Below are 17,876 nucleotides of genomic sequence, written 5' to 3'. Positions count from 1 at the left end.
CAATGTTTACCTCTCATCATTATAATACAATGGGCAAGTTTCAATGAAAATTTGTTACGTGTTACATTTTGGTAGTGTAATGCTCACACCTCATGTAGAAATGCAAGGAGGATGGTTCTCCCAGTGCATCTTCAGATTGGGTGTAATGTGTTGAAGTTACTCCACACATACAAACAGTCCACACTACACATGTCATCCCCTTCCCTCCCTCAACTCTCACCATGACTCCCATTAGTCAAATGTCATCAAGACTGTCAAGAACCGGCCTAATAACAGAATACTTTGGATTGAGATTACTAAATTGGTTTTTTATTATTTTTATGTGTTCCAGATTTGTGCCACCACAATTGCTAGGAGTATCTTACCACCACACCAGTTCTCTCCTTAGTCATATATCTCTCACATACTGAAATTTCTCCAGGCATTCCAGAAGCATGCTGGAACACACACTCTGTATAAATAATTACATTTCACACATACAATGGGCAAGTTTCAATGAAAATTTGTTACGTGCTACATTTTGGTAGTGTAATGCTCCTACCTAATTGCCCAAAACTTTTTGTTTTTATCTACTAAAGCCTTAATGTTTCAGACAACTGTTTACAAGAAAAAAGTGGACTATATGTTAATTTATTTCACTGATTGCAGATTGCAATGATAATGGATGACAAAAATAAAGAAAATTATCATATAAATACTGAAGCATTGAAACAAATTTCAAATATAATTGTCTCACAGTATTAGAAATAAGGCTTCCTGCCACACTTGAATTTAACTTCCAGTCAAACCTGATCTATGATATTAGCACTATGAAAACTGTAAGTTTTTTGCTTCTACTTCCGTTTTTCCATAGTCTCGTAGCATGTATTATTATAATGCACTTTTAATATTTTGGTCTACTAGTTTTTGTTTAAGAGAAAGTGTTTGACTGATACGATGACTTTTTCGGTGAATTATAATCAATGGCTGTGATATTCATGAATTGTGAAAGAAAAGATTTTGCTTGATGGAAGAGATTTAGTGGATCTAATTTCATTATAAAATTTTAAAAAAATAATTTAGTACAGAAAAAGTTATAATATCGAGAAATATGAACTGCTAACACCAAAGAAGCAAAGTCCAAAATAGAGAACTTACTAGTTATTTCACAGGCTGCATTCCCTGTAATTAATCAAATCTCTATTAATCATAGCAATGAATTCTTTCTGTGTTGCGGTTGCAGGATGCATTCTGCAAAAACTGTGGTTATATCAGGGAACTATACAGGGTGTCATAAAAAGATACGGCCAAACTTTCAGGAAACATTCCTCACACACTAGTAAAGAAAAGATGTTTCACACACAAATAAAGAAAAGATGTTATTTGGACTTGTGTCCGGAAATGCTTAATTTCCATGTTAGAGGTCATTTTAGTTTCGTCATTACGTACTGTATTTCCTCGATTCACAATCAACATGTGTGGGCTGACGAGAATCCACACGCAATTGTGCAATCACGTCATCAACACAGATTTTCTGTGAACGTTTGGGCAGGCATTGTCGGTGATGCCTTGATTGGGCCCCACGTTCTTTCACCTACGCTCAATGGAGCAAGTTATCGTGATTTCATACGGGATACTCTACCTGTGCTGCTGGAACATGTGCCTTTACAAGAACGACACAACATGTGGTTCATGCACGATGGAGCTCCTGCACATTTCAGTCGAAGTGTTCGTACGCTTCTCAACAACAGATTCGGTGACCGATGGATTGGTAGAGGCAGACCAATTCCGTGACCTCCACGCTCTCCTGACCTCAACCCTCTTGACTTTCATTTATGGGGGCATTTGAAAGCTCTCGTCTACGCAACCCCGGTACCAAATGTAGAGACTCTTCGTGCTCGTATTGTGGACGGCTGTGATACAATACGCCATTCTCCAGGGCTGCATCAGCGCATCAGGGATTCCGTGCGACGGAGGGTTGATGCACGTATCCTCGCTAACAGAGGACATTTTGAACATTTCCTGTAACAAAGTGTTTGAAGTTACGCTGGTTCGTTTTGTTGCTGTGTGTTTGCTTTCCATGATTAATGTGATATGAAGAGAAGTAATAAAATGAGCTCTTACATCGAAAGTAACCGTTTCTGGACACATGTCCACATAACATATTTTCTTTCTTTGTGTGTGAGGAATGTTTCCTGAAAGTTTGGGCGTACCTTTCTGTAACACCCTGTATATTTTAGGATTAGAACATACATTTGTTACCAGTGTGTCTTAAATTGCAAAGTTTGAGTAAAGAATTTCAGTTAATAAACAACTTATCAACATTTCTGCATCGCGGCTCATAAACAAAATGCCACCTCAAACTGATGAAAATGGTGTATCAGGAAGGAGGTCATTTCTCGTTTTCTTATTTTTTATTTTATTAAATGTGTCCCTAAGTGTACTATATGTTTGTCCACGTCTAAATAGTGAGAATTAACTATCATTCCTTTTTATTAGTGTCTAATGTATTACACACTTGTAGACTACGATATGATCAATATTTGTTTATTTTTAGAATTGCATCACCATAAATATTGCTGTAATTGTTGCAGCAGCATGTATTAGTTCTGTGGAGAAATGCATAAAGTTTAACAGGCTGTGGTTGTGACAATATTTCTTTCAAGGCTGTAGTCAATATTTGTCCTGATAGCCTTAATGACTGTAGTTTTTGTATCTATACCTTTCCTTATTTAAAAAACAAATGCCATAACATTTTTTGCTTTACATTATTAGAACTATAAAGAACAAATTAATGCACCACTGTAATATTGTATGAGAAAAGCGCTGCGTGTAAAATAAAAACGAAAGATTTTAAAAATTAGTTTAAAGGCCACATTGCTTGGTTAAATCAGTTTAATTTAATGGAAATAAAATATCTGATATTTCACTGATTAGTAATATACTTAAAAGATTCTTGTTGGGCATGTGTTTTTATACTAAACTTAATAGTAGCAGCTAGATAGGAAAGTCATACATAACCAAAGATGAATTTTATTTTAAATAAAAGACTTGGAGTAAATTCACCTTCGTAGAAATAATTTATTTTCATTCATTTCAGAAAAAAGTAATCCAAACGTAAGTTAAATAATATATATAATATTGGCACATAAAAAGCATGACTTTAATATTTGTTACAGTTTACTATTCCCTCATTTCAAACAATGCATAAGCATTTATCAGGATGATATAAGGTTTTACCCAAAATTAAATCTGACATAAAAAAGCTAAGCAAAATCTAAGAGAGAAGCACTGTGAGTCAAATTTGTTGTGATACAGATGTGTAAACATTGTTTTAAATTTAAAATGAACTGAGTTGGCTAAACACCAAATTGACTATCCACACATAAACATTTATTAGGAAAGCACAGTAGTGGTAAAGGCTGGTGATACCACCACAAATGTATCTCCACTGTTACCAGTCTCTTTATTACTATAAGTTCACTAACACATTTTCAACATTTTGCTATTCAAAATAACTGTCATAAATTCTGTACGTGATCAGAAGCGTTTTCCACATTAGAGTTACAGAAGTTTTGAAACACTATTTTTACCAATAATAATTATGTATGCAGTTTACATGAAAGTGTTTACATAGAAATTCAAATATAAACAACAGATTTCTGTACATTTGAAATGAAATTTCACTAGAAAAATATGGTTTATTTTTTATACTAAGCAAGAAGTAATCTGAACTTATTGTTGTAAATAGTAAATATAATCAGTACCAGTGAAACACACTGTTACAAAAAGCTCTACGTCTCAAAAATTTGTGATATCTTACTGGTCTCTCCATTTTCAAAAACTGTATAAACTAATCAAACTGTAGAGAGCTATTTGCCTTTCTTCAAGAATTAATGTTCTACCAAAAATACTTGTAGAAAGGGAAAGAACGGACAGTTCCTGAGCATACATACTGGAAAAATGATACTGTCAGTTTGAAAATAATATCGGTATCATTCTAGTTGAGTATGAAAGTTAGCGCAGTTGCCTAGCAACTTAATAATCAGCTCATTTTTTGTGTTTCAGTCTGTGAATAGCCGTTAGTAGATTCGTAAAATGTACAGGCTTAATAACGCTGGAAAAATAACATACCATGGAGTTGGTGTCATGGCCATATACAGTTCCTTGGTTAGCTGTTAAATGTAGAATCATAATAAATCAAACCACAGCAAGGTCTTAATGCCATGATCAGGTCTCAGTGGACCAGGAAAATGAATACGATCGTGAGTGACAGTATGTGTCTGGCATCTACCGTAAGAAACTCCAGGAAGTATTTTCCAAGTAATAATATTTCTTTTAACGTTAACGTTTATTGCAGAGTGAATATTATTTACAATTACAAACGGTGTTTACCATTAATGGTGTTTGAAGCAATTTATCATTGAACACACAGTTGTCTGATTCGCTTTGCTTCAGATTCTTCTCTCACAGAACCCTTTTTAACCATTACGAGTAATTACTAAGCTGACGATAAGCACGGCACAAAGCCTACCCACACTGGATGTGCACTGTGCCATGAGCACCATTACCGACCCAAATGACCCAGTGTCTGCATCTTCGTGGTGCGCTGGCGTTTTCATCAGGACTTGCCTTCTAGTTTTTCCTTTTCCGCCAACTCTTTCAGTATTGCTTCCCTCTCTCGTAATTCCTTGCCTTCCCAGTGCCTCACTTTCAAATCGGCAAAGAACCTGGAACAGACATCACTCACTATGACTCCACCAATTACTCGAACGTGACATGTATAATTAATATTGGTACACTTGTATATGTGCCGCATCTCAAAAGGTACTGGCTGTAGGTACACAGCTGGCTATTAGTACTGCAGAACCGTGACGTCGACGTACAACAAACACCAGGCTGGCATGAAGTCCACTGCATGCTCGGAGCAACAATTGATTCGCAGTTTCGTGCAGCAACACAGGGCAGGTAAGAGTGATGCAATCCACGTTCTCCGAATAGATTGATTCAGCTGCCCCTGCCGATTTCATTTTATGCAACCTGCAATGTTCTATCTACCCTTCAAAAACCAGGTGCGATTTTCCATATTCTAGGGTCCGCTATGTGTGAACTATTACTGCTTCAGAAAGAAATGAACAAGACATTTTTGTAGGAAATTTAATATAGTTAAATTTTGTACTGGGTTATGTTTTCGCTAGAGACAGTAGTTTCATGATTATTGAGGAGAAACGCATTGTACAAAAATTTCCGACTACACGAACTATTCCCAATATTCGACCGTTTCTATTGCGGGGACATAGAGATAGGCAGAGAGAGATTGACAGACGGACAGCAAAGCGATTCTGTCGGGGTTCCATTTCTAGAGAAAGCAATAATTTTAGCTCCTGCTGCGTACATTCATGCAAAAATGCTTGACGCGAAGTATTTGGAAAAGTGTACAGCCAACGGAAATATGCTCTCGGATGAACAAACAGTGCGGCAGTAGTTGTTTGAACCGTCCGAGTATTTACGAGTGGGTGGGAAAAATCAAAAGAGGCCTCGAATGTGCGACCAACTCCACAGCTCCGGGCGTGTGACACCAGCGTCCGACTCAGCACTGCCAGCTCTTGCTGACTGATGCACTTATCCAAGACGACCGACAACTCACAGATAAACAATCGGCCGAAAAACGCGAGTTAGTGTCGGTACAGCTCACTGCACCACAGTCCACACCCGGTAGCTGAGTGCTCAGCGCGACAGATTGTCAATCCTAAGGGCCCGGGTTAGATTCCCGGCTGGGTCGGAGATTTTCTCCGCCCAGGGACTGGGTCTTGTGTTGTCTTAATCATCATCATTTCATCCCCGTCGACACGCAAGTCGCCGAAATGGCGCCAAATCGAAAGACTTGCACCCGGCGAATAGTCTACCCGACGGGAGGTCCTAGCGACACGGCATTATTTACATACTGCACCACAAAGCAGAAGAAAACTTTTGCATGGTGGGTTCCCAGAGAGCTTACCGTTCATCACAAGGGACACACACTTTGCCTCTGAGGCAAGTTCAGAAATCCTTTGCAGTAGCGAAGGTGATGGCACTATTGAACAGAATTTTCACCTGCTACAAAAACTGGATACATCATTTTAAGCCACCAGCTAAGTGTCAAAGCATGCAGTCGAAACACCCTGAATTACAAAAGCAGCCATCGGCTGATAACATCATGTTTCATGTTGGTCATCTTCTCGAGTGAACCCATCCCAGTTATCTGGGATTTTTTTTTATGAACACATCATCAACAGCCTTTCATATTGAGCTGCAACTGAGAAAAAAGTCAAGCCCGTGATGAAGAGAGGAAATGTCCAGGACTGCAAAGCAAAGGTGTCCTGCTTCTTCTACAAGTGGATGTGTGTGATGTCCTTAGGTTAGTTAGGTTTAAGTAGTTCTAAGGTCTAGGGGACTGATGACCTCACGTGTTAAGTCCCACAGTGCTCAGAGCCATTTGAACAGGTGACACATACATAAGCATCCTGTCTGATTACATGCAACTACTCATGTCCACTGTGCAGTCCGACGGACTTGGGCAGTTCCAAAACGACAATGTGACTCCCCATACGTCCAGAATTGCTACAGAATGGCTCCAAGAACAACTTCTGAGTTTAAACACTTCCGCTGTCCACCAAACACCCCAGACATGAACAGTAGTGAGCATATCTGGGATGCCTTGCAACGTGCTGTTCAGAAGAGACCTCCGCACCTCGTAATCTCCCGGATTTATGGACAGCCCTGGTGTCAATTCCTTCCAGAACTACACTACTGCCCATTACAATTGCCACACCACCACGAAGATGACGAGCTACAGGAGCGAAATTTAACCGTCAGGAAGAAGATGCTGTGATTTGCAAATGATTAGCTTTCCAGAGCATTCACGCAAGGCTGGCGTCGGTGGCGACACCTACAACGTGCTGACATGAGGAAAGTTTCCAACCGATTTCTCATACACAAACAACAGTTGACCAGCGTTGCCTGGTGAAACGTTGTTGTGATGCCTCCTGTAAGGAGGAGAAATGCGTACCATCACGTTTCCGACTCTGATAAAGGTCGGATTGTAGCCTATCGCTATTGCGGTTTATCGTATCGCGACATTGCTGCTCGCGTTGGTCGAGATCCAATGACTGTTAGCAGAATATGGAATCGGTGGGTTCAGGAAGGTAATACGGGACGCCATGCTGGATCCCAACGGCCTCGTATCACTAGCAGTCGAGATTACAGGCATCTTATCAGTATGGCTGTAACGGATCGTGCAGCCACGTCTCGAATCCCGAGTCAACAGATGGGGAGGTTTGCAAGACAACAACCATCTGCACGAACAGTTCGACGACGTTTGCAGCAGCACGGACTATCAGCTCGGAGACCGTGGCTGCGGTTACCCTTGACGCTGCATCACAGACAGGAGCGCCTGCGATGGTGTACTCGATGACGAACCTGGCTGCACGAATGGCAAAACGTCATTTTTCGGATGAATCCAGGTTCTGTTTACAGCATCAAGATGGTCGCATCCGTGTTTGGCGACATCGTGGTAAATGCACATTGGAAGCGTGTATTCTTCATCGCCATACTGGTGACGGTGTGGGGTGCCATTGGTTACACGTCTCGGTCACCTCTTGTTCGCATTGACGGCGATGTGAACAGTGGACGTTACATTTCAGATGTGTTACGACCCGTGGCTCTACCCTACATTCGATCCCTGTGAAACCCTCCATTACAGCAGGATAATGCACGACCGCATGTTGCAGGTCCTGTACGGGCCTTTCTGGATACAGAAAATGTTCGACTGCTGCCCCAGCCAGCACATTCTCGAGATCTCTCACTAACTGAAAACGTCAGGTCAATGGTGGCCGAGCGACTGGCTCGTCACAATATGCCACTCTCTACTTTTGATGAACTGTGGTATCGTGTTGAAGCTGCATGGGCAGCTGTACCTGTACACGCCATCCGAGCTCTGTTTGACTCAATGCCCAGGCGTATCAAGGCCGTTATGACGGCCAGAGGTGGTTGTTCTGGGTACTGATTTCTCAGGATCTATGCACCCAAATTGCGTGAAAATGTAAACACATGTCAGTTGTAGTATAATATATTTGTCCCATGAATACGTGTTTATCATCTGCATTTCTTCTTGGTGTAGAGATCGTAATGGCCAGTAGTGTACTTCAGACATTAGTCGAGTCCATGCCACGTTATACTGCGGCAGTTCCGCGTGCTCGCGGGGGCCGTACAGTATATTTGGCAGGCGTACCAGTTTCTTTGCCTCTTCAGTGTGTGTGGTGTTGGAATTTTACAAGCCAGCAGTGTAATTTACCAAGTACCTGAGGCTCGGTCTCGGGCCGAACCCTCGCCTTACCTGTCCTTGACGTGCTCCAGCACCTGCTGCTCCGCCTCGGTGAGCCCCTCTCGCAGAGTCCTCAGGTTCAAGCGCAGCACCTCCCTGCAGTTGGCCCCTACGATGTGCGTCGCCTGGCCCTCGCGCGTCAGCGCGTGGTACACGGCGAGCTTACCCAGCTCCACACCCTGGCTCTGGGAACAAAAAGCGCCAGAGGTGGACTAGGCTTCGTTCAGAGGCGCCATTACATTCCGTGGGATGTAGGGAAACTAGGAAAAGGAGAGAACTGAAGTGCTGAGGCGTGGTGCTATAGAACGGGGGTCTCCAAACTTTTTAGTCCACGGGCCACATTGACTCCTCCACGAAGTCATAAGGGCCTAGATCTACCTAGTGGGATTAAAGCACCCTAGCACTCCATGATCACCGTAATGTAAGGCTAAAGGAAAGACGAAATCGCAAAAATCTAAGGATGTTGGAATAGCTAGCACTGAAACGAACTACGATTTTTATTTAGTACATAATTTTGATTGGTGGACGTACCTGGCCGAAATTCTGCCGTATTTTATTCTGGCGAATTTCACCAATAAAAAAGAATGTCACTGCACATTCTTCACGAAAGCGTCCTGCAAAGTTGACAAAAACTCAAAATAATTGTTAGCAACACTATTACTGCAAGACGTAAGAGAGGTGTGGTATGTCAACGCTTTGTTGTTTCAAGCGGCGCAGCAAGAGGTCTTGTAGCGAGTATCAGAGCTGATGTCGCGGTGTACTGGTCGCGATAGGCCTCGAAACTCAGTTGTTGGCAGTATGGGTAGCAGTCAAATATTTGGCGGGTCGCAAACCGGGGATGTCCGGCCAGCTAACGCGGGCCGGTTTGCCGGCTCTCAAGGGCCGGTTTCGGCCCCCGGGCCGCAGTTTGCAGACCTCTGCTATAGAAGGATCGTGAGAGTTCGGTGGACTGACAAGACCAGGGGCTCCCAACAAAATTCTCTCCAGGACCCCCTCATAGAGCATGATTGGTACCTTGTCATATCACAGCATCAGGTACCTAAAGAACGCAAATTAAGAGTTCTTTTATACGTTTTCCATTTTTGGTACTCAGAAAAAACATTGACAAGTTCATTGTTGAAAGCATATTGAGCTTAATACTTCTTCAATTTAGCCATCATTGTTATTGTTAAATTTTTGATTATTGCACAAAATGTTTGTCTTCAAACCTGGGTTTTTAGTATAACGAACTCCTTAAAAAAATAAAAATTGATTTGAACTGAAAATGACAGGAAAAAATTTAAACTGAGAGTACTAGTCTTTCAACTGTACTACACTTGAGACTGCATTGCGTAGACAGGTGTGAAAAATAAGAAAACACTAATTTCATACAAGGTATTACTTACTTGAAAAAATGCAGTTACAACAGAGTACTCCATCAGTATACAGTTAGTTTTAATTTTCGGTTTTTAATGAGATGAGATCAATGTGACCGTTGAATCCATTATTTCTGAAATATTAGGTTCCAAACTTAAAACTTTCACTCTGAAATCCGACCGCATGTCGAGCTGATTCCTATATTTGTTTTTCATCAAACACGTGGAAGAAAACGCTTGCTCACACCAATATGTCGTTGCAAATGGAAGGATCTTTTTCGTTGCCTTAACTCCAAGTTTCTTGTAGTCCTTGTGTGCTGACGCCCAGAAGTCTTGTAATTTTATCACCGATGTAAATGTTAATGATCGTACCGCAGCTGGACAGATCCACAAGTTGATCTCGCTCTTCTTGGGTGACGCCTTGGATTTTGTCTGTTTCTTCACAGCTGGAGGGATTGCGAATCCATCTGTCGTCAGAGTCAGGTTCAGGGAAATACTCTCTAAAAGTGGTGGCTAGGCTACATTGATCTTTATCTGGTCAGGCAAACTCTCCTCTGATGACTCCCAGAATTGTTTTAAAGTAGATAAGCTAGTTAGTGCCTCGTTTTATATCCTTGACGCCCAGATCTGACACTTTTTGACCATAGCACTAATCTTATCCTCAACTTTGACCATGTCTACATTTTTTCCCTGTAAACTCAAGTTTAACACATTCAAGTGTTCAAACACATGAGCTAAGCACGCAACTGAGCAAAGCCAAGAGAAGTTAGCGAGAAAATCAGAGTACTTGGTGTCAAGAAGGAAGACACGAACCTCGTCTCTAAGTTCAAAAAAATCTTGACAAGATCCTTCCTCGAGAAAGCCATCTTACTTCCGTATGAATAAGAAGTTGCTCATTTTCACTGCCGATCTCTTTACACTCTAGGAAGACACTGGACGCAGAAGTTAGCGTTCGCTAAAGCTCTGCTCATGCAGGAAGCGGCCAAAACAAACAAAAATCTGTTATCATACGAAATATGTTTAATATATTTTTTATTCCAATAGCATCTTGCGGACCCCTCTAGCATAGGGAAGCACTGGACTAGACAAACAAAAGAACAGGTGCCACATTACTAACTGTCTGGCTGCGGTAATACGTACAAGTATGGCAATGATGTCACTAATAACTGGTATCACTATCAAATGGTATGCGATGCGGTACAGAGAGAACGCGGTGACAAGAAAACGAAGGAGACAAAGCTACTATCTTACAAAGTAATGGATACGCCTATTACACAATGCGTGTTTTTTTTAAGTATGTACAGTTTTGAAATTTAAAAAAAGACGTGCTAAGATATCTCAATAATGTTATTTTTACACGAAACTCTGTACCTTAATCTAGTTTTCTACACTCCTGGAAATGGAAAAAAGAACACATTGACACCGGTGTGTCAGACCCACCATACTTGCTCCGGACACTGCGAGAGGGCTGTACAAGCAATGATCACACGCACGGCACAGCGGACACACCAGGAACCGCGGTGTAGGCCGTCGAATGGCGCTAGCTGCGCAGCATATGTGCACCGCCGTCGTCAGTGTCAGCCAGTTTGCCGTGGCATACGGAGCTCCATCGCAGTCTTTAACACTGGTAGCATGCCACGACAGCGTGGACGTGAACCGTATGTGCAGTTGACGGACTTTGAGCGAGGGCGTATAGTGGGCATGCGGGAGGCCGGGTGGACATACCGCCGAATTGCTCAACACGTGGGGCGTGAGGTCTCCACAGTACATCGATGTTGTCGCCAGTGGTCGGCGGAAGGTGCACGTGCCCGTCGACCTGGGACCAGACCACAGCGACGCACGGATGCACGCCGAGACCGTAGGATCCTACTCAGTGCCGTAGCGGACCGCACCGCCACTTCCCAGCAAATTAGGGACACTGTTGCTCCTGGGGTATCGGCGAGGACCATTCGCAACCGTCTCCATGAAGCTGGGCTACGGTCCAGCACACCATTAGGCCGTCTTCCACTCACGCCCCAGCATCGTGCAGCCCGCCTGCAGTGGTGTCGCGACAGGCGTGAATGGAGGGACGAATGGAGACGTGTCGTCTTCAGCGATGAGAGTCGCTTCTGCCTTGGTGCCAATGATGGTCGTATGCGTGTTTGGCGCCGTGCAGGTGAGCGCCACAATCAGGACTGCATACGACCGAGACACACAGGGCCAACACCCGGCATCGTGGTGTGGGGAGCGATCTCCTACACTGGCCGTACACCTCTGGTGATCGTCGAGGGGACACTGAATAGTGCACGGTACATCCAAACCGTCATCGAACCCATCGTTCTACCATTCCTAGACCGGCAAGGGAACTTGCTGTTCCAACAGGTCAATGCACGTCCGCAGGTATCCCGTGCCACCCAACATGCTCTAGAAGGTGTAAGTCAACTACCCTGGCCAGCAAGATCTCCGGATCTGTCCCCCATTGAGCATGTTTGGGACTGGATGAAGCGTCGTCTCACGCGGTCTGCACGTCCAGCACGAACGCTGGTCCAACTGAGGCGCCAGGTGGAAATGGCATGGCAAGCCGTTCCACAGGACTACATCCAGCATCTCTACGATCGTCTCCATGGGAGAATAGCAGCCTGCATTGCTGCGAAAGGTGGATATACACTGTACTAGTGCCGACATTGTGCATGCTCTGTTGCCTGTGTCTATGTGCCTGTGGTTCTGTCAGTGTGATCATGTGATGTATCTGACCCCAGGAATGTGTCAATAAAGTTTCCCCTTCCTGGGACAATGAATTCACGGTGTTCTTATTTCAATTTCCAGGAGTGTACATAATTTCCGTCAGTATTGAGGCACTTGTCATAACGTTGTGCCAGTTTTTGAATACCCTCCTCACAGAAGTCTGCCGCCTGACTTGTTAACCACTGCATCGTCACTGTTTTGACTTCGTCATCGTCTTGAAGACGCTGACCGCCCAGGTGTTTCTTCAAGTGCAGCAACAGACGGTAGTCACTGGGCGCAAGACCGGGGCTGTACGGAGGATGATCTGGAGTTTACCATCGGAAAGATGTGATGAGATGTTTGGTCTGATAAGCCACACGTGGGCGGGCATTGTCTTGCAGCAAAACGACGCCCTTGCTCAACTTGACACATCTTTTGTTCTGAATTGAACGTCGCAGGTTGCGCAGTGACTTACAGCAAACTGCTGTATTGATTGTCTCATTACGAGGCAGAAATTTCACAAGGAATACTCCTTTACTGTCCCAAAAAACTGTGCACTTCATTTTCCGGGCAAAAATTGTTTGCTTAAGCTTCACTTTTCTGGGTGAATCTGAATGCCGCCATTCCGGCGACTGTTGCTTTGATTCTGGTGTGACGTAGGCCACACATGTTTCATCCCCGTAACAATTTGGCTTAAGAAATCATCATCATCGTTGTGGTACCGCTCAAGGAAAGTCAGTGCACTGTCTAAACGTTTGGTTTTGTGCACATCCGTCAACATTTTCCGTACCCAACGTGCGCACAATTTTCGGTAATTCAAGTGCTCGGTCACAATGCCATGCAAAACACTACGAGAAACATTAGGAAAATCATCCCGCAGGGAGAAAATCGTAAAGCGCCTGTTTTCTCTCACCCTATTGTCTACTTCCTGCACCAATCTTTCATAAACAACTGAAGGACGCCCACTCCATTGTTCATCCTGCACGTTTGTGCGACCATCTTTAAATGCTTTCACCCACTTTATTACCATTCCATCACTCATGATGTTTTCTCCGTAAACTGCACATCTCACGATGAATATCGATCGCTTTTAGGCCTTTAGCACTAAGAAATCTTATAACAGCCCGTACTTCACAGTCTGCGGGACTCACGATTATCGGAGGCATCTTAAACACTCAGTACACAACGTAAACAAGGAAGAATCAGACTGTAATGGCGTCAGTGAGTAGATTAAGGTACAGGCTTTCATGTAAAAATAAAATTATTGAGATATCTCGTATATGAAAGCATATCTTGGACATAGACTGAGAAAGACAACAGATGAACACTCTGACCTGCAATGAAATTTTTATGGAAAGTTAAGAGATCAAACACAGAGCAGTATTATAATAGAAAGACCGAGTGTATATTGCCGGCCGCTGTGGCCGAGCGGTTCTAGGCGCTTCAGTCCGGAGCCGCGATGCTGGTACGATCGCAGGTTCGAATCCTGCCTTCGGGCATGGATGTGTGTGATGTCCTTAGTTAGGTTTAAGTAGTTCTAAGTCTAGGGGACTGATGACCTCAGTTAAGTCCCATAGTGCTGAGAGCCATTTCAACCATTTGAATGTTGTTGTTGTTGTGGTCTTCAGTCCTGAGGCTGGTTTGATGCAGCTCTCCATGCTACTCTATCCTGTGCAAGCTTCTTCATCTCCCAGTACATACTACAAAGCTACATCCTTCTAAATCTGCTTGGTGTATTCATCTCTAGGTCTCCCTCTACGATTTTTACCCTCCACGCTGCCCTCCAATACTAAATTGGTGATCCCTTGATGCCTCAGAACATGTCCTACCAACCGATCCCTTCTTGTAGTCAAGTTGTGCCACAAACTCCTCCCCAATTCTATTCCATACCTCCTCATTAGTTATATGATCTACCCATCTAATCATCAGCATTCTTCTGTAACACCACATTTCGAAAGCTTCTATTCTCTTCTTGTCCAAACTATTTATCGTCCATGTTTCACTTCCATACATGGCTACACTCCATACAAATACTTTCGGAAATGGCTTCCTGACACTGAAATCTATACTCGATGTTAACAAATTTCTCTTCTTCAGAAACGCGTTCCTTGCCATTGCCGGTCTACATTTTATATCCTCTCTACTTCGACCATCATCAGTTATTTTGCTCCCCAAATAGCCCGACTCCTTTACTACTTTAAGTGTCTCATTTCCTAATCTAATTCCCTCGGCATCACCCGACTTAATTCTACTACATTCCATTATCCTCGTTTTGCTTTTGTTGATGTTCATCTTATATACTCCTCTCAAGACACTGTCCATTCAACTGCTCTTCCAAGTCCTTTGCTGTCTCTGACAGAATTACAATGTCATCAGCGAACCTCAAAGTTTTTATTTCTTCTCCATGGATTTTAATACCTACTCCGAATTTTTCTTTTGTTTCCTTTACTGCTTGCTCAATATACAGATTGAATAACATCAGGGAGAGGCTACAACCCTGTCTTACTCCCTTCCCAACCACTGCTTCCCTTTCATGTCCCTCGACTCTTATGACTGCCATCTGGTTTCTGTACAAATTGTAAATAGCCTTTCGCTCCCTGTATTTTACCACTGCCACCTTTAGAATTTGAAAGAGAGTATTCAAGTCAACATTGTCAAAAGCCTTCTCTAAGTCTACAAATGCTGGAAACGTAGGTTTGCCTTTCCTTAATCTTTCTTCTAAGATAAGTCGTAAGATCAGTATTGCCTCACGTGTTCCAGTATTTCTACGGAATCCAAACTGATCTTCCCCGAGTTTGGCTTCTACTAGTTTTTCCATTCGTCTGTAAAGAATTCGTGTTAGTATTTTGCAGCTGTGGCTTATTAAACTGATTGTTCGGTAATTTTCACATCTGTCAACACCTGCTTTCTTTGGGATTGGAATTATAACATTCTGCTTGAAGTATTAGGGTATTTCGCCTGTTTCATGCTTCTTGCTCACCAGATAGTAGAGTTTTGTCAGGGCTGGCTCTCCCAAGGCTGTCAGTAGTTCTAATGGAATGTTGTCTACTCCGGGGGCCTTGTTTCGACTCAGGTCTTTCAGTGCTCTGTCAAACTCTTCACGCAGTATCGTATCTCCCATTTCATCTTCATCTACATCCTCTTCCATTTCCATAATATTGTCCTCAAGAGCATCGCCCTTGTATAGACTCTCTATATACTCCCTCCACCTTTCTGCTTTCCGTTCTTTGCTTAGAACTGGGTTCCATCTGAGTTCTTGATGTTCATACAAGTGGTTCTCTTATCTCCAAAGGTGTCTTTAATTTTCCTGTAGGCAGTATCTATCTTACCCCTAGAGAGATAAGCCTGTACATCCTTACATTTGTCCTCTAGCCATCCCTGCTTATTTTGCACTTCCTGTCGATCTCATTTCTGAGACGTATGTATTCCATTTTGCTTGCTTCATTTATTGCATTTTTATATTTTCTCCTTTCACCAATTAAATTCAATATTTCTTCTGTTACCCAAGGATTTCTACTAGCCCTCGTCTTTTTACCTACTTGTTCCTCTGCTGCCTTCACTACTTCATCCCTCACAGCTACCAATTCGTCTGTATTTCTTTCCCCCATTCCTGTCAATTGTTCCCTTATGCTCTCCCTGAAACTCTGTAAAACCACTGGTTTTTTTCAGTTTATCCAGGTCCCATCTCCTTAAATTCCCACCTTTTTGCAGTTTCTTCAGTTTAGATGTGGGCTTCGTTATCCAATCTTGGCCACAATAGTGCGTTCACTATGCTATTTGTAGTAGCTTACCCGCATTCCTATTTTCCTATTCATTATTAAACCTACTCCTGCATTACCCCTATTTGATTTTGTGTTTATCACCCTATAGTTAGCTGACCAAATGTCTTGCTCCTCCTGCCACCGAATTTCACTAATTCCCACTATATCTAACCAATAGATTGTGGGCAGAGTCCACATCTGCCCCTGGAAATGTCTTACAATTTCAAACCTGATTCCTAAATCTTTGTCTTACCATTGTATAATCTATCTGATACATTTTAGTATCTCCAGGGTTCTTCCATGTATACAACCTTCGTTCATGATCCTTAAACCAAGTGTTAGCTGTGATTAAGTTGTGCTCTGTGCAAAATTCTACCAAGCGGCTTTCTCTTTCATTTCTTAGCCCCAATCCATATCCACCTACTACGTTTCCTTCTCTCCCTCTTCCTACACTCGAATTCCAGTCACCCATGACTATTAAATTTTCATCTCCCTTCACTATCTGAATAAGTTTTTTTATTTCATCATACATTTCTTCAATTTCTTCGTCATCTGCAGAGCTAGTTGGTATATAAACTTGTACTACTGTAGTAGGTGTGGGCTTCGTATCTATCTTGGCCACAATAATGCATTCACAATGCTGTTTGTAGTAGCTTACCCGCATTCCTATTTTCCTATTCGTTATTAAACCTACTCCTACATTACCCCTATTTGATTTTGTGTTTATAACCCTGTAGTCACCTGACCAAAAGCCTTGCTGCTCCTGCCACCGAACTTCTCTAATTCCCTCTATATCTAACTTTAACCTATGCATTTCCCTTTTTAAATTTTCTAACCTACCTTCCCGATTTAATGTATACTGCATAAATAAAACTCAGGACACAGATACGTGAAACGGAAACAATGCATCAACAGGATGGGGAAGACAGTTTAGTTATACAAGTAACCAATTACAAACCAACAGGAATGGGAAATGTAGGAGCACTAAGGAACAATTGGCTTCAGTGAGGGGAGAGAAGGTTGCAAGTCTACTCCATGAAGTGAAGTAGAAGAAGAAGAAAAGATAAGAAATGAGGATGTTCTGAGAAGAGGAACATGTGGAAAACATTGGCATGGAGAAGAGAAGGAATAACCGCACGTGTGTTAAGACTTGGAACAACGTCTATGGTAATTGAGAGAGCTGTAGCGAGTAAAATTTGTATGAGAAGACAGAGATTGGTATATGCCAAATAAATGTTCGAGGTTGTTGGGTGTAAGTATACTCCACTAATGGCTCGTGCATCGGAATCCTCCGAGATGTATACCGTACGCGATATTCGTAAACTGCAGCCGTAGCATTACCATCACATTTGCCATAAACAAACACCATATCGGCGTATGACTCTCTCGTAAATTTGAAAGGCATCCCTATTTCATAAATAATCTACAAACTACAACAGCTGCTAAGTGGTTTCACTTAAATACACTGTTTTCATTCCGTTCTTTGACTGAACAATACAGAAAACTAAATGGTTTCAAGGAAGGAAACGACTGAAACAACTCATTCACAGTTGGCAACAGTGACATAAAGGTTTCTACATTCTTGTCCCGCAGCGTTGGCGATTTTCTCCGGTCGTGGACTGTGTTTTCAGTTGTCATCATCATCATCATTTTATCGTCATCACCGACGCGCGAGTCCTCCAAAGTGGCGTCGACTGAAATAAGACTTGCACTTTA

The 17,876-nt window shown here is 42.6% G+C and overlaps 1 protein-coding gene across 5 annotated transcripts in view; it reads right to left on the bottom strand.

Annotated features, from left to right (window-relative positions):
- The window catches only part of LOC126295222 (uncharacterized), a 150,353-nt gene that overhangs the window by 64,815 nt on the left and 67,662 nt on the right, over positions 1-17,876 (bottom strand). For 2 of the 5 annotated variants that reach the window (XM_049987564.1, XM_049987568.1), the window contains 2 exons: positions 8,354-8,526; positions 2,734-4,709 (listed from right to left, as the gene is read on the bottom strand). The exons of the other annotated variants lie outside the window; for them this stretch is intronic. In XM_049987564.1, coding sequence (XP_049843521.1) covers positions 4,601-4,709; positions 8,354-8,526 — 282 coding nt within the window. In that variant the 3' untranslated portion in view covers positions 2,734-4,600. Of the gene's footprint in view, positions 1-2,733; positions 4,710-8,353; positions 8,527-17,876 lie in introns of those variants that run through there. 5 annotated transcript variants of the gene reach the window in all.

This window comes from Schistocerca gregaria, chromosome 11 (assembly GCF_023897955.1).
Source record: "Schistocerca gregaria isolate iqSchGreg1 chromosome 11, iqSchGreg1.2, whole genome shotgun sequence".
NCBI lineage: Eukaryota > Metazoa > Arthropoda > Insecta > Orthoptera > Acrididae > Schistocerca > Schistocerca gregaria.
The sequence above is the reverse complement of the archived record's forward strand: the minus strand, read 5'-3'. Positions and strand labels throughout refer to the sequence as shown.